This window comes from Salvia splendens, chromosome 1 (assembly GCF_004379255.2).
Source record: "Salvia splendens isolate huo1 chromosome 1, SspV2, whole genome shotgun sequence".
NCBI classification, from domain to species: Eukaryota; Viridiplantae; Streptophyta; class Magnoliopsida; order Lamiales; family Lamiaceae; genus Salvia; species Salvia splendens.
This window is the reverse complement of record NC_056032.1, coordinates 29,698,635-29,723,137: the sequence shown is the minus strand read 5'-3', so window position 1 is coordinate 29,723,137 and position 24,503 is coordinate 29,698,635. Positions and strand designations below refer to the sequence as shown.

General features: G+C 37.6%; 2 protein-coding genes across 2 annotated transcripts; both read left to right on the top strand.

Moving 5' to 3' along the window:
- The first annotated feature begins 6,511 nt into the window (after positions 1–6,511).
- Positions 6,512–8,258, top strand: LOC121797888 (G-type lectin S-receptor-like serine/threonine-protein kinase At5g24080). Its single transcript, XM_042196655.1, has 2 exons — positions 6,512–7,027; positions 7,099–8,258. Exons 1-2 carry the CDS (start codon positions 6,629–6,631, stop codon positions 8,098–8,100), a joined length of 1,401 nt encoding a protein of 466 aa, XP_042052589.1. The 5' UTR covers positions 6,512–6,628; the 3' UTR covers positions 8,101–8,258.
- Positions 8,259–17,630: 9,372 nt separating this feature from the next.
- Positions 17,631–19,681, top strand: LOC121766764 (zinc finger MYM-type protein 1-like). Its single transcript, XM_042163036.1, has 2 exons — positions 17,631–17,680; positions 17,722–19,681. Exons 1-2 carry the CDS (start codon positions 17,631–17,633, stop codon positions 19,679–19,681), a joined length of 2,010 nt encoding a protein of 669 aa, XP_042018970.1.
- The last annotated feature ends 4,822 nt before the right edge of the window (positions 19,682–24,503 follow it).

The following is a 24,503-nucleotide window of genomic DNA, read 5'->3' as shown; positions in this document are numbered from 1 at the left end:
CACATTATCAAACTTCAAGTGCCATTGCAATGGCGCTTGTTTCAATCCATACAGGGACTTTACGAGCTTGCATACCTTTTTCTCTTGTCCAGGTACTACAAACCCTTCGGGTTGTTCCATATAGATTTCATCTTCTAGTTCACCATTTAGAAACGCGGTCTTTACATCCATTTGATGAATCTCAAGATTGTGCAATGCAGCAATAGCGAGAAACACTCGTATAGATGTAATCCTTGTTACAGGTGAATAGGTATCGAAGAAGTCATGTCCTTCCTTTTGTTTAAAACCCTTTACTACTAATCAGGCTTTATACTTATCAACTGTTCCATCGGCCTTAAACTTTCTTTTAAGAACCCATTTGCATCCTAAAGGTTTAGCACCTTCGGGCAAATCAACCAACACCCATGTGTGGTTTAGCAAAATTGAATCAATTTCGCTTTGAACAGCTTCTCTCCAATGCAGCCCGTCTGGGCCAGCAAAGGCTACTTTTATCGATGTTGGTTCTTCATCCAACATGAAAGCAATGTAGTCAGGACCAAAAGTTTTTGGTGTTCTGACTCTATTGCCACGTCTTAGTACTGTATCTTTTGGATCGGGCCTTGCACGCTTGCGCGATTCAGGTTCCGCATCTGCTTATTTAGAACTAGTGGCTTCTTCTTCCACTTGTTTAGAACTAGTGGCTTCTTCAATTCTTGTCTCAGAATTGGTTGAGACTTTTTCCTTGTCTTTGCAAGGAAATGTATTTTCGAGAAATACAGCATTCCTCGACTCAATTGTTGTTCCTACTGTGATAGTCGATATTTCAGACTTGTGAACAACAAATCGATATGCACTACTGTTAAGTGCATACCCAATGAAGATGCAATCAACCGTCTTAGGTCCGATTGTAACTTCTTTGTGCGGAGGAACCATCACCTTTGCCAAACACCCCCACACTTTGAGGTATTTGTAGGATGGCTTCCTTCCCTTCCACAACTCATAAGGAGTGACATCTTTTCCTTTGAGAGGGATCTTATTCAAGATATAGTTGGCTGTCAAAACAGCTTCCCCCCACATGTTATGTGGTAATCCTGAAGTTAGAAGCAGTGCATTCATCATCTCTTTTAGAGTTCGATTTTTGCGTTCTGCAACACCATTAGATTGTGGTGAATATGGAGCAGTTGTTTGATGAATTATACCACTTGCGTTGCATAACTCCTCAAACGGGGCTACATATTCGCCTCCTCTATCGCTTCGAATCATTTTGATTTTACAACCAAGTTGATTCTCAACCTCGTTCTTATAATTTTTGAACGCTTATCTTTACTTCTTAAAAGATAAATGTAGCAATACCTTGTGCAATCATCTATGAAAGTGATAAAGTACTTTTTACCACCTCTTGTTTGCACCATCTTTAAATCACATACATCCGTGTGAATTAATTCAAGGGGTTTTGTGCTTCGTTCAACCGAGTGAAACGACAACTTAGTCATTTTTGCTTCAAGACAAATTTCACATTTATCTTGGATATCCAATTCATTACCTTTAGTAAGTCTAAATTTACTAATCTTTTAATGGCTTTTGAATTTACATGTCCCAATCTACAATGCCACAAATTTGAAGACTCGGTCAAATAAGAGGAAGTAGATGCTTTATTATTATTAGCCAATGGCTTTGCAACACTGCGAGTTGCTACACTAAGCTTGAAAAGCCCATCAGTTACATAACCTTTTCCGAGGGATTTTCCAAACTTATACAAGACAAACCTATCAGACTCAAATACAAGTTTAAACCCCTTATTAACTAGTATTGATCCTGACACTAGGTTCTTGCGGATGTCCGGGACATGCAGCACATCCTTCAAAGTGATTGTGACGCCAGACGTCATCATGAGAATCACGTTGCCAACGCCGAGGATTTCAGACGATGCTTGATTCCCCATGTTGATTTTCCTTCCTTCAACAGCCGTGTAGGAGGCAAACTTGCTCCTATCGGAGCAAACATGAGCAGTAGCGCCGGTGTCGATGTACCAGCCTCCCTTGTTATCAACAAGGTTAACCTCTTCAGTGACCACTGCAATGAGGTCGTTCTCATCCCAGTCCTTGAACTCCTTCTCAACGACGTGGGCTGCCGGCTTCTTCTTCTTGCTGCGGCAGTCTTTGGCAAAGTGGCCCGGTTTGCCACATTTGTAGCAGTCGCCTTCAAACTTCTTTGAAGGCTGCTTTCCCTTCCCTTTGTCGTTTGGACGGTTTGGGCGAGGACGTTTGTTGGAGGGACCGCCCCGCTCCAACAGGTTGGCTTTGGCTTCATTTGGGGTGAAGCCCTTAGCCTTTTGATCACTTTTGCGCACGTCGGCCTCAATGCGCAACTTCACGATCAAGTCTTCAAGGGTCATCTGCTTTCGCTTGTGCTTGAGATAACTCTTGAAGTCCTTCCAACTTGGAGGGAGCTTGTCAATGATCGTGCACCTTAGGAACTTATCGGGCAAGGTCATCCCTTCAGCCACTAAGGAGTGGATGATCATTTGGAGCTCTTGGACTTGCTCCATGATGGGTCGAGAGTCGACCATTTTGTAGTCCATAAACTTGGACGCTACGACCTGTTCAGTCCCTGCAGCATTATCTATGCTATATTTCTTTTCTAGGCTTTCCCACATTTGTTTAGATGTAGTTACATTGGAGTATACATTGTACAAACTATCATCTAATGCACTTAGAATGAAATTTTTACAAAGATAATCTCCTTTTCTCCAAGCTTCGTAGTCCGCCATGACTTCGAGCCTAGTCTCTTGGTCACTTGGCGCTGGCGGCTCGTTTTCCGTAAGGAAGTTGGCGACGCCCAATGTTGTCAAGTAGAACAACATCTTTTGGTACCACCTCTTGAAGTCTGATCCTCCAAACTTGGGTGGTTTCAAGGCCGGTGGCATCATTCTTGGTGCCAAAGGTGCCGCAGTTGGTCCTTGGAAGGAACCAATTCCCTTGCCCCCGAAGGAGCCAACAACGTGGTTGGGCATAGAGCCCCCACCATTCACGTTAGGCATAGAGCCCGCCATGGTCGTACCAGCCCCGAAGGGACTAGCACCCGCATGAGACCCGAAGGCCCCAGCATTCGTGTGAGACCCGAAGGCCCCAACACCCGTGTGAGACCCGAAGGCCCCAGCACTCGATCCATTAAAGGACCCGAAGGAACCACTCAAAGTGGAACCAACCGACCCACTCGAAGTGGATCCACCAGTGAGCCCAATGGGGTTAACGAACTCCCAAGGGGTTGTTGAGGAAGAAGGATAGCGCTCGGGAGTGGGCATCATCGTCGGAATCGACGACGTGTTGACAGGTCCAGTGGGCGCCATGGTTGAAGGAATGGCGGCGGTGGTGGCGGCAGCGGTGGTGTTGGATTCCGTCGACATCTCAGCAAAGGTGTATTAAGTTTCGAAATTTTAAGTTCAGTTCAGAGGTCAAAAACCCTTCAAAAGCAAGTTATCACGTCTTGCGATTGTTGGTTCTATTGATTATTACAAGAGATAAAAGCCGGGCGTAATACAACCCAAAAGAAGGAATACAAGAAACGAAACTGAACTGAATTACAATGAAACAAATAAACCGTGAATGTTTAGCCGAGTCGAGGAGGCCTCTTCCCGCAAGACGAGATACGCCCCGGTAGTGCTCTTCGGTTTGGCGTTTCGTCCCCAAAGGTAAAACGACTACGTCTCTATTGATGCAGCACCGCAATCAGTAGAGCTCCGGCGAACTGGATGTAGGAGAGGGCAGAGCTTCGACAGAAAGACAATGCAGAGAGGAAGAGAGCTTATGATGCAGAGAATGCTTGGAATTGTGTGTCCTAATGCAGTGGTATGGCTAGCCTATTTATAGGCCAAGCCACCATGCAGGGTCAACCGAGCCATGAAGGCTCATCATGGCAGATTCGTAACCGACGTCGGTTACGAGCTTGTGGCAGGCGTGTGCCTTTCGCATGTGGAACGTATGGATTTCTCACGTGGCAGCCGTGACTGTGCCTCGCTTGACGACGTGTCAAGCCACTTGGATTGCTGACTCGGCGGTGGTCCAAAAAGAATAGTTTGGAGATCGAGATCGAGATCGGGATCGGGATCGGGCCCGTGGCCCGCGAGCGCGAGCACGTGCACGAGCACGGGCTCGGGCTCGGGCGGGCGGCGGCGGCGGCGCGCGCGTGTGCGCGCGTGTGGGCTCTTTCACCCATCTTGGTCCACTATAATTATTAAGTAACATAAAGTCACTTAATTTATACACATTAAAAGATGTGTTAATCCTCCAATGTGGGATAATTAACACTAGTTAATTATTCCCTAAGCTCCAACTCTAAGCTTTAATTAAAAGCTAATTATGCCCAACTTTAATCCACTATTTCTCACTCACCGGAAATCGGATTTGAGAAAGTGAATATACTACATTTATCTACGTAAAATGTAGATCGACGCTATTTCATTTAATTTCACAAAATTAAATGTCTCGTCACATTTATTATTTGGTCAAAATCCATTGACCGGACATATTTAATACCATGATTTCTACAGTTATAACCCGTGTCTGTTTCTTAATCTTACCTGCCCGATCTTCACCAATACACATCACCCAATAAACATTAAATTCATGCAACTCACGTAAACACAAAATATAAATGGACAACATTTTAAAAGTCGCGTAATAAGTAGTAAACTTGTATCCAAGAACTTTGATCCTAAATTTAAGCTTTTTAGCTACATTTATTTGAAGCATAAAAAATTCTTCTCCAATTAATTGGATAAAAAATTCATACCATAACAAACAAATAAGACTATTTGTGAGTAAAGAAAGTAAAGTATTCCATTCCGTTTGCGATAGATTATCTTCATTTTTTAATTGAATATGTTTGCAATTAAAATTTCATTTACAATTTTCCATTTGGGATAAGTGAATTTACACACCGCAATAACTACTAGAATTACATTTTATTATAAAAATTGGGGTACACACTACATTAACCTTTAAACTCATTTTCTTTAAAATTTCATAAACTCAGCGTTAGAATTAAAATGAGACTACAAATTTCTAACAAATGGAGTATTAGTTAATATAAACATTTTTTTATATGTGTAGTAACTATTCATGATTTGTTAAAAATTTAATGCAAAGGGGAAGGCTAGGAAGCAATGAATATTGCGGACCTACTTATAATTGTGAATGAGTAATTAATACACGATTATTTATTTATCATCTACGCTTACAATATGATTTAAATTGTACCCCTAAATCATTACAGGAGTGCGGTGCTAATCGGCAACCGAATTGAGAATCACATTACTTTCAATATTCATATTTCATATTATTAATAATTTTAAAAGGTGCGCTCATATTGTCGTTAAAGTATGTATTGGTAAAATTGGTGATTGTATTAATTGATTAGCCAAATCTCAGTACATTGGCTAAATAAGGTCTCTATGCAATAATCTCTATTTAGTTGCAATTTTGCCGCTTAAAAAATATCAGGCATTGGGCATTAATAGTCTCTAACTCTCTATGCAATAATATCTATATTTGTAAATGTTTATATTTATACCAACAAATAGTTATCCACGTCATCATTACGCCACACAAGCATCATATCGTATACGTGGCATCCAATGTGACACCCACCCAAAAAGCTATCCACCAAAAAAAGCACTCATTTTGTCAAGCCACTATTGCAATCTGAAAATATATTTCATCTCCTATTTCTTTATTTTGCTGCCCTAACTAACATTATTTTTTATTTTTATTTTTATTTTTATTTTTTTACCCTAACTAACATGAGATAGAGCAAGATATGAGTGTGTTTACCTATTATTAGCATGGTTAACGCTTGAATATAAAGATTTCATATTTAAATCCATTGTAAGTTGTAACGCTGACTGTTAAATTTATGATTATATTATTATAATAAGGAATATTGGTGCTTATTATTATGAAATTTTCTTTTAAAAAATTGTTCTTCACATATAATATCATGAATTTAAATAGTTATTGAATTTTTCCCAAAGATAAAATCCAGCTACATTTCATTTATTATTACATCACATAAGATATGGTTACTACTGAAAAATGATAGTGATGTGATTACAAAGTTTCTAGAAGTTAGACATGGTTATCCATCTCTTTTTAATATAGTTGAATTTTGTCTGCAGTAAAAAAATTCAACAACTATTGAAGTTTGTCATATTTAATGTTAAATTCAAAATTCATGAAAAACTAATTTTTGAAAAATTTCATGATATTAGACGACAATATTCCCTTAAAAAAATACAACAATATTTTAGCTTATTCAAAACACATGATTTCAAATAAAAGTATTTTTATTCAAACCTAAACACACAAAATATGACAAATCATCATACATATACCAGCTAATTTCAACATTTAATACAAAAGGGAAAAAACATGAATGGGGCAAGACAAACTCCTCAACACTAATTAGTGGGGACATCACTGGCTAACTACAAAGTGTAATTCCATAAATAAAGCATTCATAAAATTAATTATGGCAGATGCAAACTTTTAAAGGAGTAGTTATAATTTACACTTTACTACTTTCCATGGATCTTCTTCTTCTTCTTCAACCTTAGCTTAATTTTTCACCCTCAAATTCACACAACATTGTCATGAAAATCCATGTGTTTGCTCTACTCATCACCATCAACCTTGCAATCAACCAATCTCTCTCCGCATCCGAAATCAGCACTGGATATCAAGTCACTCTCGCAGTTCCATCCGATTACACAAAGGGCTTTGTTGGGCGTGCTTTCCTCATCAAAACCGATCAAAATCCGCCTTATTTTAGCGCTGCGATTAGCGTGGAAGCCGTTGAAGAAGCACAGAGGTTTTCTTGCTCTTTAGATGTTTTCCTCGGGGAAGTCAGAGTGTGGAGCTCCGCCCATTTCTCCAGATTCTACGTCGATGAACAGTGTGTTCTTGAGCTCAACGATACCGGGGATTTGAGATTGAAGGGGAAAAATGAGAGAGTTGGTTGGAAGAGTGGAACTTCGACACAAGGTGTTAAGGTAAATTTTTTTATGTTGTGTTTCTTGGTTTCCAATTTTGTGTTTATTTTTGAAATTTTGTGTTATTGCAGAGATTGAGTTTGTTGAGAAGTGGGAATTTGGTTCTTGTTGATGAGATGAGATTGATTAAATGGCAAAGTTTCAATTTCCCCACTGATGTTATGGTGTGGGGGCAGAGGTTAAGTTCTAAGACAAGATTAACCTCTTTCCCGCCAAATTCTACTCTGTTTTACTCTATGGAAATCAAGGATGACAAGATTGAGATGTTTTTGAATGATGGGAAATCAAGATATTCTTATTGGGAATATAAGCCAATTGGTGTGAGAAACATCACATTTGTGGAGTTGTCTTCTTATGGCCTTGAGATCTTCAATGGAAAGCACAGATACGATCAGATCAGGACGACCGCCACGTCGTTGGACCCGTTGAGGTTCCTCTCTCTCGACAACAACACGGGCAATTTGAGGATGTACCATTACTCGGAGGAGACCGGGAAGTTTGAGGCTTCCTACCAAGCACTCAACTTCACTTGTGATCTCCCCCTGGCATGCAAGTCCTACGGCATCTGCTTGCTGTCGGGCTCGTGCTCTTGCATCCGCCTCGTTGGGGACATATGCAATGAGGCGGGAGGAGCGTGTGGAGCAAGGGACTCAGAGATGGTTGAGCTCAAGGACGTTGTGAGCGTGCTCACAAGCGAATCTTACAAGGATCGCGTTGGGAAACAGGAATGCTCGCGTTTATGTAATGAAGACTGCGCGTGCGTGGCCGCGCAGTATGTCGAAGATGAAGATGAAGATGAAGATGATATTGGGAGTTTAGGGAGGTGTTTTTTGTATGGGATTGCAAGTGGGATTAGGAAGGTTGAGAGAGGGAATGAGAGAGTTGCATATATTGCTAAGGTTGGGAGAGGGTTGAATCATAGTCATGGTAAGAGTTTTGGGTTGAAAAAATGGGTGATAATTGTGGTGGTAGTGGTTGATGTGTTTATTATTTTGATTATTTTGGGTGGTATTGGATATTATTTTTTTTGGAAAAGGAAAAGGAATCTGGCAGCAAGAGAGCAAGCAAGTTAGTTGCTTACAATTTATATTTCTTATTTGAAAGAAAGATAGTGTAGATGATTGTGAGTTCTTTTTTTTAAAAATTATTTGTGAGTTGTAATAATGTTGTCAATTTGTTGTTTTACATGTACAATGGATTCATTTTCTTAATTACCACTGATTTTATGGAATGATGAGTACATGTGTTTTCTTAAATATTTGGAACTTTTAAATCCGTGAATGCTAATTAAATGTGTAAGCGATTCACATAATCTTGCGCATACATTCAATTTTTTAATTATTTTATAAAATTTGTACTCCTATTTCAGATTAAAGTGAGTAGGCTCGCTCCTAGTAGATATAAGTCCAAATCCTACGCTCTTCATTTGATTAATTATAATTTCCCATTATTATTGTTTGATTAAGTATTAGTTCATATTAATAGATAAGAAAAGTGAGTAGGCCTCTCCTAGTAGATATAAGTCCAAATCCTACGTAAGTTTGGTAAATACTACTACTATGTTTTAATAATTTCAATAATTATTTCTCCTAAAACTCTTCATTTGCATATTTATGTTTTCCTATTATTATAGTTTGATTAAGTAACTAATTCATACTCCATCTGTCCACTACATATGAGGCGTTTCAATTCGAACATTGTTTTACTAAAATGATACTCCCTCCGTCCACCATTTAAAGAACCATTTTGCCATTTTGCCATTTTGGTTTGTCCACAATTTATAGAATCATTTACTTTGTTCCACTTTTTAGTATACAAATCCCACATCCCACCAACTTATTACACTCACAATCCAATATAAAACCAATACTTTAAGACCATGTTTGGTTGGCGGGAAAGTAAAGTTTGCAAGGAAAATGATTCCTGGGAAAATGAATCCCGGGAATATGATTCCTAATAACTTTACTTTCCCGTGTTTGGAAAATATCAAGATTTTAAAGTTTATATTTGATTTAAACACTAAACTAAAAATATACTTATCAATTTTTATTTATAAAAAATAATAATACATATTATTTAATAAATTATTAATTACAAATGATAATAATTATATTATTATATTTATTATTACGATGGATAGTTTAAATATGGATTATACATCATAATACATAAGAATATAATAATAAATAAGATTATTATTATTATATTTACTAAATTTTTAATTGAATAAATTTTTTAATTTAAAATTTTACTACAATTTTATTGTTAATTACTAATTTTATTATTATACAATTATAATCATTTTAATTATTTAATAAATTATTATTATTAAGATAATAAAAATTAAATATAAATATTAATAATATAGTTATAATTATGATAATTTGAATTATAGTTATTTATTATCCTGAAATTAGGTATGGTTTGTACTTTTAAATTATTTTTAAAACATTGTAATAAATAATAATAATAATAATAATAATAATAATAATAATAATAATAATAATAATAATAATAATAATTATAAAACTATACTATATTGCATTAAATATGTAAGAATCCTAAAACTGAAAAAAAGAGTACCTAAGAAAAGTTAGGATTTAGAATCCAAGAAAGTTGTACTAACTTTCCTTGTTTCAGGATTTTGATTACTTTCCCAATTTGATTAAAAATCGAAACAAACACAAGAATTTAAAATTTAAGGAATCAGATTACTTTCCCAGACATAATACTTGCAACCAAACATGACCTAAATGAGTCTCACATTCCACTCACTTTCTCTCTTTACTTTTCTTCACAAAGTCAAATAATTTCTTAAACCCATGCCGAGTCAAAATGGTTCTTTAAATGGTGGACGGGGAGAGTAATAAATAGTTAGAATGGAGAGAAAGTAAAGTAAGTAAGAGAATAATGTATATACGACTCTCTTCTATATTATTCTCTCTCTTACTTTACTTTCTCTCAATTTTAATTATTTATTATCATCCTCGCAAAATAACGGACGAAAAGAAACATCTCACTTGTAGTCAACGGTGTATCTAGTAAGGAACAAGGGGGTACAACTGTACCCCCAAAATTATCAAACAAGTAAATTGAAATCTTATATAGGTATATTTAATCAAAATGGTGTAGCTGTTGGAGTCTTTAGTATTTATGGCTGAAAGCGTGGGTTCGATTCCCATCACCCCTATTTTGCATGCTAGTTGTTTTATTACTCCTCTTTCTTACTGCCTTAAATGACTTTATGTTTTACTCTTCGACTTTATGTTTGAGTTATTACTCTTTGTTTAATATCATTAGATTTAAATCAACTTTCTTTCAATTTTCATATTTTAAGCACTTTATTTTTATTTTCTGCACACTGCTTTTATAGTACACTTTTCTTTCTTACACTCATTTGTAGCTCTCTTAATCTCTTATGGCTTTGTTTTCTTCAATTTTTACCTTTTGTTGAAGAATATATATTTTAAAATCAAACTTTTCCTCAATGCTCATTTATGATCATACATAAAATATGTAAAATATATTTGACGTAAAACATGATAAATAAATTATATAGAAAATGGTAAGGATGCATTATGTCGTTTTTTTAAGTAATTGAAGTTTTTGGCTAAGATGATTTTTAATTAAAAAATACATTCTGCAAAATTTAAAATAAATTTAATTTTTCATTAATCCATTTTTTATATATGATGAACTTTCTTAAGCAAAAAATTAAAAACAAAGATTTTTATTCAAAATCAAAATAAAGAGAAGAAAATTGATCTTTCGGATTTTTAAGTTCTATATTGTGGCGATAATTTATCGCACCCCACAACAAAAAATTCTAGATATGCCATTGCCGTGTAGTGGGACAAAGAGAGTATTAATAGATGTGAGTAGGCCTGCTCCTAGTAGATATAAGTCCAAATCCACGGTGTAAGTTTGGTAAATACTAGTGCGTTTAAATAAATGTAGTGTTTGGTAAATACTCATAATACCCCTACTTTTTCTACATTTTTATTTGTTCTTGAAAGAACGTCATTTGCGGACCTAAAAATTTTTCTCCTTAGTTTTGTTTGTTGAGAGAAGGATATATATTTTGGGCCTATAGCAATTATTCATTTTCTACCCAATTTATTTATTTTTCCTAGCCCAATTCTTTTTATGAAACTACATTTCGAAGCCTAACTTCTGGAGAAGCCCAATTATTCCATAAAGAATTAAACGGCCAATGCAAAAATTTCAGCTCCATAAAATCTTCCAGGTCATGATCTGCACTAGCTGAAAATTAGGAACCAAATCAGTTTCAGCAAACCCTAGCAATAATCTATATACTTTCACGTTACACATTCCCTCAAAGAGAGTGGGCAGTAGTTCAGATTATTAAAGGCAGATTCTTCACCACACAAGAAGGCGACGCCGCTGCCTGTGCGTGTCCGGCAGTGGCAGCGAGGGCGAGGAGGACTGACCGCGACGACGGCGGCTGCTTCAGTCTTGCATCACAACCAAGCCGCAGCAGCGACGCGACCTCGGCTCTGAGCTGGATCGCGCACAGCCACGACGAGAGGAAAGCAGCAACGGTGAGGGTGCTGGTGTTGATGCAGCACCGGAGCAGCAGGCTAAGACGAACAGCGACGGCGCTGTGATGGAGACTGAGGAGAAAGGGAACGGCGGAGGATCGACGGATTTGAGAGGGGTACGCCTGGTCGGAGACAGTGATGGCGCTGTGAAACTCCGAAAAAAAAGAAGAAACGAGAGAGAGGAAGACATAGCGAAACCGTTTGAGATAGAGGACCGAGCAGCGGGGGCTGACGACGACGGACTCCCATGGTGGTGGAGTGCAACAGCGCTGCCACGAAGCAGATGGAAGTCGTGCACCGGCGACGGTGACGGCGCTGCAGTGCTTGGATAGGTCTCCGAGAAAGAGGCAAAATAAACGATGGGAGATAAGAAACTATATGTTGAGAAGTAAGAAACCAAATGTTAAGAGTTCTCTGGCAGATTTGAAGCACATGAGGGAGAATCACGATGGGGAGATTACAAATTAAAAAGAGATAGGCTAAGTGGAACACTCAAGGTGACGAAGGCTTTTCACGCACGCTATTCGAGAATGGAACAACAAGACAAATTAAGGTTTAAGCGAATGATGTGGGCTTTCGAACTAAAGTATTTTCAAGAGCTTTCGTTTTAATACATCAATTTGAGCATCATTTTATGTGACGAAATTTCTTTTAACTGAGACTGCAATTTTTATTAATTTTTTTTGATGATGATGTGATTTATGTGTTTAAAGTGAAATGATAAAAGTGAAAGTGATGTTATGTGATATATGTGTTGATTCATTGAGTGATATTGTGATTTGCTCGACTTGTTGATATGATGTTAGATGATGCTCGACCTTGACAGAAAAATTATTTATGTTTCAAATACATTTTATGAGAAAAATGGAGTTTGCAGAGGGTATGTCGTGCCATGTTTTTGTTTTGAGAAATACCTATCTGTTTGTTTAGCAAGTAGAGTTGTCTCTACTAGACCTATTGAAATCGAATTAAGGTCTGACTAGGGAGTGAGTCCCTACTCAGTCTAGTGTACACCATTGGGGATCGTGAGCTGTCTTTTGGGTCGGCCGGTCTAGTGAACGAGTTTGAGGCCACATTCTCGTTTCATATGATGTTGAGGTTGTTGAGATGATGATGTTAATGATTGCTTAGTGTGGAGTGAGTCCCTAATATGAGTTTAATCGAATTCGGGTCCTAGCAAGGGTGTGTCCCTACTGGACTAGTGTTTATGATGAGGACTGTGAGTCATCGAATGGGTTGGCCGGTTTTCGTGCTCGTGGAAAGTGGTCCCCTTACACGGCACCCTAAAGAACAAATATGATAGTTTCTTAAATGACTTAATGAGAAATGGTTGTGTTTTGAAATGATGAGGAAAAGGATTTGAGTATGAGTTGAAAGTTTGTGTTTGAGATATTTTTAGTATCTCGGGCCTTTTCAAATTAAAACCCCGAGGTCACTCAATGGCGGCATGCCATAACTGTTTTTATAAAATTGTTTTGGCATTTGTTCACCAAGTACATCAAGTACTCAACCCTGTATGTGTTTTCCCTATGTGCAGGTTGAGCTGTGACGAGCGCGGTGGATGTTGAGCATAAAAGTGAAGAATGTCTATCAAATGTCCAGAATATGTTGTGTCTTCATACATAACATTATTCTACTCTCGAGATGCTTCCGCTGAGCAGTTGTTTTCTTTTGAGTTCTTATATTGCTGAGATAGTGTTCTTTTGAGTTGTTGTTTGTTGAGAGATACTCTGATTTTATTTGAGCTATTCCCATTTATTTTGAGCTATGGTCGAGTTTTGTTGTTTTCCCATTTCTTTCCTCGCTTCTTAATCTTTCTATCCTTAAAAAATGCAGGCGTGACAATACTAGTGCCGTGTATGCGTGTGAATATGGGTTAAATAAATGTAGAGTTTGGTAAATATTAGGGTTGTGTATCGTGTGAATATGGGTTAAATAATATGTTATATGGGTAAACACTAGTGCGTGTGTTTTAAATAAGATGTTATAAATTGGAAACAAATTATATGTACATGACACGTTTACTTATATAAACTGTCTTATAACTTAATTTGATTTCAAATTCTGCCAATTGAAAATTTCAATCTCTTTTCTCACACTAGAACTGGAAAAATGCACCCAAGTTGTAGCCTCTTTCATATCCTTTTCTTCTTCACCTCAATAATGATAATTTCCATTCCTTCTTCACCATCTTGTTTAATTTTGCCTATAAATACTCTCCTTTGATCACACACATTAATTCAGTAATCACATTTTTCATTTTTGTTGAATACTCATGGATACTTTTAAGAGCTTTGTTTGTGCATTTTCATTGCTAACTCTTGCACTTTCCAACCTTAATGTTGTCAAATTGTTGTTTTACACGTACAATGGATTCATTTTCTTAATTACCACTGATTTTATGGAATGCTGAGTACATGTGGTTTCTTAAACCAGAATATCCTAAATATTTGGAACTTTTAAATCCGTGAATGCTAAGTAAATGTGTAAGCATTTCACATAATCTTGCTCATACATTCAATTTTTAAATTATTTAATAAAATTCATATTTCAGATTAAACTCTTATTTTCTTCTAGCATTAATTAAACTCTTACTCTCTCAGTTCCAAGAAAGTTGAGTCACTTCTTTTTTGCACTCGTTTTGAAAAAATCGCAATAAATAGTTAGAGTGATTAATAGTAAAGTAAAAGCGAGAATAATATAGAGAAGACTTTATCTACATTATTCTCCCTTTTACTTTACTATACTCACACTAACTATTTATTACGATTTTTAAAATGAGTGCAAAAAAGAAGTGACTCAACTCTCTTGGAAAAATGAGGTATTTTCTTCTTAAAAAAACCATGAAAATCAAGGCTAAGAATAAATATATAGTGAGCCACAACAAATTTTATTCTCCATTTACCACTAATGGGCTTTCCTACACTTTGAAACAAAACTAATAAAAACGAATTCAACTACGGACCCAGCCCATTAGGCTTTTAGGTAACTGGACTGGAGATATTACAATTTACACAAATTTTTATAGGTTTATGAACCGCATGATACGTTGGAGATAAAACTTGCTCTATCCATCCCACAAGAATATACACTATTTTCTTTTTAGTCCGTCTCATAAAAATATACACTTTCTATTTTGGAATATCTTTTCTCTTTAATGAGGTGAGACTTATTCTTCACTAACAATACTTTAGTTACTTTTTCTCTCTAGCTCTCTCTTACTTTACCAATTTTGCATTTAAAACACTTGCCGAACCTAGAATGCATATTCTTTTAGGACGGAAGGAGTATTATTTATATCCAAGTAAAAAATGAAGATTTTCACATTAATTAATGTTTATAACATTATTAAATTTCACTGGTCCATAAAATGAAATTGAAATCCATGAATCCCATGCTATAATTAGTTCGTACAATAGTTAGCAATTTGCGTGGTAGTCCATTCATATTGCCGCAAAATATATGATCTAAAATAGAAGGATCTTACTTGGATTTATTAAGCAAAATTAAAATCCATGACCCCCTTGCAATAATTAGTTCGTGCAATAATTAGAAATTTGCACGTAATTCTAGGATTTATTAAGCAGAATTGAAATTCATGAACCCCATGCAATAATTAGTTCGTACAACAATTAGCAAATCGAGATGGAAAATTAATATGAGACGTATCAAATTAAAAATCTGGGACCCATAATGGGGCGGAGGGAGTTATTCATGTATATTTTCAAGACCCTTGTGCACTTTCATTGCTTTCTTGTCGTGCAATTTTCAACCTTATAACATCCACAGTGGCGTGGATGTCCCGACGGACATCCCCGCGGATATCTCAAAAATACATCCGCTACGTCATAAGGACTTTCCACTGCACTACCACGTCATAAGGACATCCCACTGCACAATGGCGAACATCCTAAAGGACATCCCGACGGACTTCCCACAATAATAATAAAAAATAACCGGGACGTCCGCGCGGAAGTCCGTAGAGTCAACACAATGGCGGACGTCCGCAAGGACGTCGCGACAGAAGTCCCAGGAACGCCGCAGAACTCCGGTGTCCGGAGCAGACGTCCGTATCCTCGTCACCGCTGCACAATGGCAGACGTCCCGCGCGGAACTCCGGGACGCCGGCCAGACGTCCGCCTGGACGGACGCCATTGTGGATGCTCTTAATCCAAGTAGGTGGTTGATGTCCAAACAACAACACATGACTAACTATCATTTCCAACCACCCATACGTTGGATAAACGGGTTCTCTCTGTCTCTCTTTGTGAATGCATGTAATCCCTCTATCAACCATTTAAAAAATTATTTTGCCATTTTTTTGGTTTGTCCACGACTTAAAGAATCAATTACTTTTTCCCACTTTTGATATATGAACCCCACATTCCATTAACTTTACACTCCCAATTTATTATAAAATTAATATAAAAAATGAGTCTCATATTCCACTTACTTCTTTCTTTACTCTTCTTCACAAAGTTAAATAATTTCTTAAAATCAACGTCGAGCCAAAATGATTGTTCAAATGGTGAACGGAGGGAGTTGTACATAAGTATATTGTGTCGATGTTTGGGTTTAATTTGGGGTAAAGAAAATTTGTGATAATAATGTACTACGTTTGAATGCGTGAGGTATCATAGTGCATACCATACCGAAAATTACGGTATGACAAAATATCGTACTGATGGTATGGTATTTTTTATTTCGTTACCTTATTGTTATTGCGGTATACCGAAATACGGTATGGTATATCGTAATACCGAAAAAACTACTCTCTCCGTCCCCCCAAAAATAGGCAAACTTACATATGGCACGAGTTTTAATGTGCAATTGGTAAAGTAAGAGAGATATGAAAAAAGTAAGAAAGAGAGAAGGAAAGGAAGTTGAAGTAGTATTACTGGATTGTGGGGTACACATTATTAGTGGTATATAATTGGTTAAAAACTTTCTAGATTTATACCTTGTCTAATTTGGGGGAACGACAAAAAATGGTAAAACTAGTCAATTTTTTAAGGATGGATGAAGTATTTTATACACATTATTTTAAAGTAAGGTTTTGCAGAGTTTTTCAATATATACCAGTTTTCGGTATGTATCGGTATACTAATATATGGTATATACCGAATAATCAGTGTTCCACGGTATACCACAACATAAGAAAATTGATACCATTATTGTACCGAAATCTTTTGATACGATATACCGAAAAATCGGTATTTTCGATACGATAAATGTGATATTTTGATAAATTAAACGTAAATTCTACACATGCATCATTTGATTTTATTGCATTTTCAAGTCAAATTGATTTTTATAGTACTTTACTTACTCTCTCTGTCCACCAATACAAGGCCAATTTGATCGGGCACGGGTTTTAAGAAAAGTAGTAGAAAGTGAGTGGAAAATGTTAGTGGAAGATGGGTCCTACTTTTATATATTAATTTCATAGTGAAATGTGAGTGAAATAAAGTTATGTAAAAGGTGGGTTTTGGAGAGTTTTTCAATATATACCGGTTTTAGGTATGTATCGGTCAGGGCCGGCTCTGGGCATAGGCAACCAAGGCCACGGCCAGGGGCCCAGGATGGACAGGGGCCCAAATTTTTTTTGCAGCTTCTTAGGCCCAGCAAGTCAGCCCAGGTAACCCAGGCACCCACCCAGCGATGTCCTTTGAGGCTTTGAGTTGCCAGCCTGCCACCGTTCCACCGAGAGTCCGAGACGCAGTCGCCAGTCGATCCATACGAAAACGAACAGGCAGAACAGCCCTTGACCTTGCCGCCTCCAAAAAACGCTGCGCCTCCGTCGTCTCTCAGATCAGATCGCGGCACGGCATCGCACCTTCGACGCTGCGTCCCGTCCCGAGTGCCGACCAGCAGGGATTTGTTGACAAGGATTGTTCCTAGTACATGGGAGAATCTTGACAATGTCAAAAGGGATTTGTTAATTGAAAAGGGACCGGTGAGAGAATTGAATCTGGAATTCCCTAAAGATGCTATTGGTAGACATTTTTCATATGCTTTCTACTCTAGGAAGTTACCTAACAATGAGGTTGTTGATAGAAAGTGGTTGCTTTACTCTAAGAATGTGGACAAGGTATATTGTTTTTGCTGCAAGTTGTTCAAATCAAATTGTAGCAAGTCTTTATTGGCATCTGATGGACTGAGGGATTGGAAGCGTCTTAGTCAGAGGCTGAAAGAACATGAGAGCAGTGTTGAGCATCTAAAAAGTATGAGTACATGGAATGAACTTAGGTTGAGGCTGAACAAAAATGAAACAATTGATGATGATTTGCAAAGGGAAGTGGCAAAGGAAAAAGAGCGTTGGAGACAAGTGTTGACAAGAATTGTTTCTGCTGTGAAGTTTCTTGCTAAAAATAATTTGGCCTTGCGAGGAACAAATGAGAAGATTTATCAAGATAATAACGGTAATTTTCTAGGCACAATTGAAATGATTGCTCAATTTGATGTTGTTATGCAAGAACACATTAGACGGATTCAGAATAATGAAATTCATCATCATTATCTTGGCCATAATATTCAGAATGAAATAATTTCTCTTATTGCTGATTCCATAAGAAGATATATGTTGAGTATCATCAAGGCTGCCAAATATTTCTCTGTTATCTTGGATTGTACTCCAGATGCTAGCCATGAAGAACAAATGACTTTAATTGTGCGTTGTGTCAATATGTCAAGTAACATTCCGAGAGTGGAGGAATTCTTTTTAGGCTTCTTATCTGTGGAAGAAACAACAGGATTGGGACTCTTTACTTATTTGATGGATTTATTGGAGCATTTTGAATTGAATGTTGCTGATGTGAGAGGTCAAGGCTATGACAATGGTTCTAATATGAAGGGAAAACACCAGGGTGTTCAGAAGCGTTTGCTTGAGATTAATCCAAGAGCATTATATATGCCATGTGCTTGTCATAGTCTAAACCTCACTCTTTGTGACATGGCACAATCTTGTGGAAAAGCTATTTCATTCTTTGGTGTTATACAACGGATATATACTTTGTTCTCTGGTTCTACTAAGAGGTGGAAAATATTGACTGACAATGTTCCCAAACTAACTGTCAAATCTTTGTCCACCTCTCGTTGGGAGAGTAGAATAAACAGTGTCCAAGCTATCAGGTACCAAACTCCCCAAATAAGAGCAGCTTTGTTGGAAGTGGTGAGAAGTTCTACAAATGACCCAAAATCAGTAAGTGATGCTGAAAATTTAGTAACCGCTCTTGAGAATTTTGAATTTTTATGTGGTATGGTTATTTGGCATGATATTCTATTTTCAATAAATATGGTGAGTCAAAAACTGCAATCTAAGATTGTGTGCATGGATGCTGCAATTCACCAAATAGAAGGTGTCATTTCATATTTCAAGAGGTATAGAGACGAAGGCTTTAGTCGTAGCATTAAGATTGCAACAGAATTTGCAGAAGAGATGGATGTGGAGCCAATATTTCCGACAAAACGAAAAGGTAAAAGAAAGAAACATTTTGATGAACAGAATGATCAAAATGAAGAGACACTAGCAGCTATAGAGTCATTCAGAATTAATTATTTTCTTACCATGATTGATATGGCGATTGCTTTATTGACTAGTCGATTCGAGCAGATGAAGACATTTGAAAACCTGTTTGGTTTCTTATTAAACTCAGAAAACCTGAAGTCTTTGGATGATAATGATCTATGGAAGTGTTGTACTACTTTTGCAGAAGCTTTTTCTCATGATAACTCTTTTGATGTTGATCTCAATGACTTTATCAGTGAATTACAAGTGCTGCAAAAAATTTTACCAGATGATTTGATGTCAGCACCTGAGATTTTTCAGTTCATTACTGTTGAAGATTGTTATCCAAATGTTTCTATTGCATATCGAATTTTATTGACCATACCTGTGACTGTAGCCTCAGCTGAAAGGAGTTTCTCAAAGCTGAAATTGCTCAAAAATTATTTGAGGTCAACTATGTCGCAAGATAGATTGAATGGCTTAGCTACATGTTCTATTGAGAAAGGTATATTGGAGAATGTTGATCTCAACATCGTCCTTGCTGATTTTGCTTCAAGAAATGCTCGACGGAGTTTTTTGTTATGAGACATTGAGTATTAAATGTAATAAAAAATATTGAGAGTTTTTTGTTATAAGACATTGATAATTAGATGTAATCATAAATTTTATAATCCAGTATGGGGCCTTGACATCCAGCTTGGCCAAGGGCCCTTCAAAACACAAAGCCGGCCCTGGTATCGGTATACTAATATATGGTATATACCGAATAATCAGTATTCCACGGTATACCGCGACATAAGAAAATTGATACCGTTATTGTACAGAAATCTTTTTGTACGATATACCGAAAAACCGATATTTTTGGTATTTTTCAGTACGATAAATACACTATCTTGATAAATTAAACGTAAATTCTACACATGCATCATTTGATTTTATTGCATTTTCAAGTCAAATTGATTTTTACAGTACTTTAATTGATTTTTACAGTACTTTACTTACTCTCTCTGTCCACCAATACAAGGCCAATTTGATCGGGCACGAGTTTTAAAAAAAGTAGTAGAAAGTGAGTGGAAAATGTTAGTGGAAGGTGTATCCTACTTATACTCCCTCCGTCCGCCATTAGGAGTCCCGTTTATGGGCGGCACGAGTTTTAAGAAATGTTAAAAAATGGGTGGAAAAAAAGTTAGTGGAATATGAGTCTCACTTGTATATATTAGTTTTAAATTAAATGTGAGTGAAATGAGTTAGTGAAAGGTGAAACCCTATTACCATTTATGGTAAAAGTGAACCGCGACTCTTATTCGCGAACAGACTAAAATGGAAAAACGAGACTCCTATTCGCGGATAGAGGGCGTATTAATTTCATAGTGAAATGTGAGTGAAATAAAGTTAGTGGAATGAGGGATGCATTACCAAAAGTAGTAAAAAAACAAATGGGACATTTCTTTGTTTACATACGAAAATGGCAAAATGGGACATTTATTGGTGAAAGGAGGGAGTATTATTTTAGTTTCATGTGGCGCGACGAGTGATACGAAATCTCATATCCAAATGGTCAGTTAGTTAAGATTGGGATTATAAGAGAAATAATTATAGTGAGTCGTATTGAAATGATGATGGCCATGTCATGTGTTCTTAGAGCATTAATAACGCTGGGGGCCGGACCGACCTGGGTCCCGGCTTGCAGCCTGGCGCATCAGAGGGGAGGGAGACGTGGCCCGAGCAGCAAGAAAAATTAACACTAAAAATCAAATGTTCAAAACTCAATCTGGTTATATAGTACTCCCTCCGTCCCTTGGTAGTAGAAGCGTTTCTTTTCGGCACGAGATTTAAGAAAAAAGTTGGGTTAGGTGAGTTAAGTAAATGAATAATAAAGTAGGAAATGAAAAAGGTAGAGAGATGAAGAGAGAATAAAGTAAGAGAGAGTAAAGTAAGAGAAAAGAAAAGTTGTTGCTTTTTGCCAAAAAAAGAAACGATTCAGCTACAGAGGGACAACCTAAAAATAAATACGACTCGGCTACAGAGGGACGGAGGGAGTACTCCCTCCTTCTTGTAATAAGCAAGCCACTTCCTTTGGCACAAGATTTAAGTATTGATATACAAAGAGTTAGAGTGGAGATAGAAAAGTATGAGAGACGGAAAAATAGAAGAATGAAAAGAATAAAGTAGGTGTTAATTTTTTTCACAAAAAATCATATAAATCAAAACTTGTCATCTTCCATAATGAGGAGATTAATAAGATAACAAAAATCAGATCCTATAAGATATTAAAATCATGCATTTAATATTTGTAAAAACTATATAAAGAGAATCGTAAGATTTCAATCATCACTACAACAACAAATATAAAAAAAGAAAAGAAAAGATAGAAGTCAAACGATTGAAGAACTACATTATGTGCTTCACATTAATATTATAAATATTAATTTGAATTATATATTATGAATATTTGATAAATAAATCTTATACGGTAACCCATGCTGGTGTTGTTGTATTTTCACAAAGAAAGATTTAGTTCCTGATAGAAAAATAAGGGTTGGAATGTCCAGTCATAACAAGTTTAATATTTCTGTTTATTTTTGTACTATTGAAAGTTTTTTAATATTAATACATGAAGTGCTAATGAGGTGCTTCATGAAGTGCCTCTACTTTTACATGTTGTTTTCACGAATTATGTATCAAAAAAGTCAGTCATAAATTTATGTATGTGATGAATCGGCGAATTTCTGATGTTTGTGAATGCAGGAAAAATACAGATCACGACACAAATGATTTTACGTGGTTCGATTTACCGAGGTAAATCTACGTCCACGGGACGAAAAGAGGGCAGAGTTGTATTGCTTGATCTGTTTTTTACAGCTTACAAATACAAACTTGCTATTTGATATTTTATCTCTAGAGAGCGAGAGAGAGAGAGCACCCCATCTATCTGATCTAAGTTCTATTTATACATTGAACTAAGATCGTGGCTTGCATCACCACTAATGATGGTTGTGGATGTCGTGGAGGTCATGCGATCCTGCATGGGCCCACTATCCTGCATGAGTTAATGGCTGCTTGACACCACTAAATAGATCGTGGGTGTAGTGGAGATCGTGGAGGTTCTGACATGAGTTGACTATCTCCCAGTTCGGTCAAATACTGAGACCGAACTGCTGAACTATTGCCGAGCAGCTTTTGCCGGTCTAAGAGTAGAGCTTGATTGGTCGGCTTTTACCGAGCTGTAGGCTGGGGCCGAACTCTTTGGTAATGCCGATCTGATACTCTTCCTTGGGCTTTGGGCTGATGGGCCGTCACTGCTGTTGGGCTTGTTTAGTCCGTACTCCATCACTACCCCCCCCGAAAAGCGAAGTGAATCACTTCGGCGAAGCGAGTCACTTCGGCATCCTGGATAAAGGTACGGGGTAAGTTGATGTTTGTCTTTGGTCTGATGAAATAAACATCTTTGACCGGACTCATCTTTGGTCTGATGAAATAAACATCTTTGACCGGACTCGTCTTTGGTCTGATGAAATAAACATCTTTGACCGGACTCGTCTTTGGTCTGATGAAATAAACATCTTTGACCGGACTCGTCTTTGGTCTGATGAAATAAACATCTTTGACCGGACTCGTCTTTGGTCGGATGAAATAAACATCTTTGACCGGACTCGTCTTTGGTCGGATGAAATAAACATCTTTGACCGGACTCGTCTTTGGTCGGATGAAATAAACATCTTTGACCGGACTCGTCTTTGGTCTGATGAAATAAACATCTTTGACCGGACTCGTCTTTGGTCTGATGAAATAAACACCTTTGACCGGACTCGTCTTTGGTCGGATGAAATAAACATCTTTGACCGGACTCGTCTTTGGTCTGATGAAATAAACATCTTTGACCGGACTCGTCTTTGGTCTGATGAAATAAACACCTTTGACCGGACTCGTCTTTGGTCGGATGAAATAAACATCTTTGACCGGACTCGTCTTTGGTCGGATGAAATAAACATCTTTGACCGGACTCGTCTTTGGTCTGATGAAATAAACATCTTTGACCGGACTCGTCTTTGGTCTGATGAAATAAACATCTTTGACCGGACTCGTCTTTGGTCTGATGAAATAAACATCTTTGACCGGACTCGTCTTTGGTCTGATGAAATAAACATCTTTGACCGGACTCGTCTTTGGTCTGATGAAATAAACATCTTTGACCGGACTCGTCTTTGGTCCTAATTTGGCGAGTTTTATCGCTGGGATCGAACTTTCCCTTGTCCTAATTCGGCGAGTTTTATCGCGTGGATCGGACTTTCCCTTGTCCTAATTCAGGCAAGTTTTATCGCGTGAATCGGACTTTTGTTGCAGCTCGTTTCAGACGAAGTGCTTGATTCTTAAGCTGAATTGTGGTCTTGTATCCTCTTTAGAAGCTTGGACTTCACAATCGTTAGCTTGCAGCTCGTTTCAGACGAACTGCTTGTTTAAGCCGAATTGTGGTCTTGTATCCTCTTTAGAAGCTTGGACTCACAATCGTTAGCTTGCAGCTCGTTTCAGACGAACTGCTTGTTTAAGCCGAATTGCGGTCTTGTATCCTCTTTAGAAGCTTGGACTCACAATCGTTAGCTTGCAGCTCGTTTCAGACGAACTGCTTGTTTAAGCCGAATTGCGGTCTTGTATCCTCTTTAGAAGCTTGGACTCACAATCGTTAGCTTGCAGCTCGTTTCAGACGAACTGCTTGTTTAAGCCGAATTGCGGTCTTGTATCCTCTTTAGAAGCTTGGACTCACAATCGTTAGCTTGCAGCTCGTTTCAGACGAACTGCTTGTTTAAGCCGAATTGTGGTCTTGTATCCTCTTTAGAAGCTTGGACTTCACAATCGTTGGCTTATTGCAGTTCGTTTCAGACGAGCTGCTTGTTTAAGCTGAATTGTGGTCTTGTATCTTCTGTAGAAGCTTGGACTTCACAATCGTTGGCTTATTGCAGTTCGTTTCAGACGAACTGACATCTCTTCGGTACGGAGGAGATGGAGTTCTCCTGTGGTTCCGGTACCGAGGAGGAACAGGAACATGTCGGGGTTGAGGATTCTTCTTTCCGGAAGACACGGCACTACTGCGGTAGTGACTTTCATGTCTGGAGGAGGAAGGAGAATCCACCCTTTTCGTCTTCGGCTCTTGGCTCTTTTGCAGGAAGGCTAAGAACTCATCCTGCTTCTCAGCCAAGAACAGCTTGACAGCCTCATTCAAATCAGGCTGCTGGGAAGACTCGGTGTGTGGACCTTTTGAGCGGCTTGTTCCTTCTCCGTGAGAACTGGAAGTAGATTTTTCACGAGGCTGCTTTCCAGGCCTATGGGCTGCTGGATTAGCTTCCTCATGGTTATCACGGACGGAGGCACGGGTGTTATGTGATCTGGTATGCATTTTTTTGGTAGAAGA

Excerpts from the sequence above, each read along its gene's own strand:
- LOC121766764 (XM_042163036.1), top strand. The coding sequence starts at position 17,631 with ATGAGGTTGTTGATAGAAAGTGGTTGCTTTACTCTAAGAATGTGGACA. Across the intron at positions 17,681-17,721 it reads ACTCTAAGAATGTGGACAAG|CAAGTCTTTATTGGCATCTG; the intron begins GTATATTGTTTT and ends ATCAAATTGTAG.
- LOC121797888 (XM_042196655.1), top strand. The coding sequence starts at position 6,629 with ATGAAAATCCATGTGTTTGCTCTACTCATCACCATCAACCTTGCAATC. Across the intron at positions 7,028-7,098 it reads CTTCGACACAAGGTGTTAAG|AGATTGAGTTTGTTGAGAAG; the intron begins GTAAATTTTTTT and ends GTGTTATTGCAG.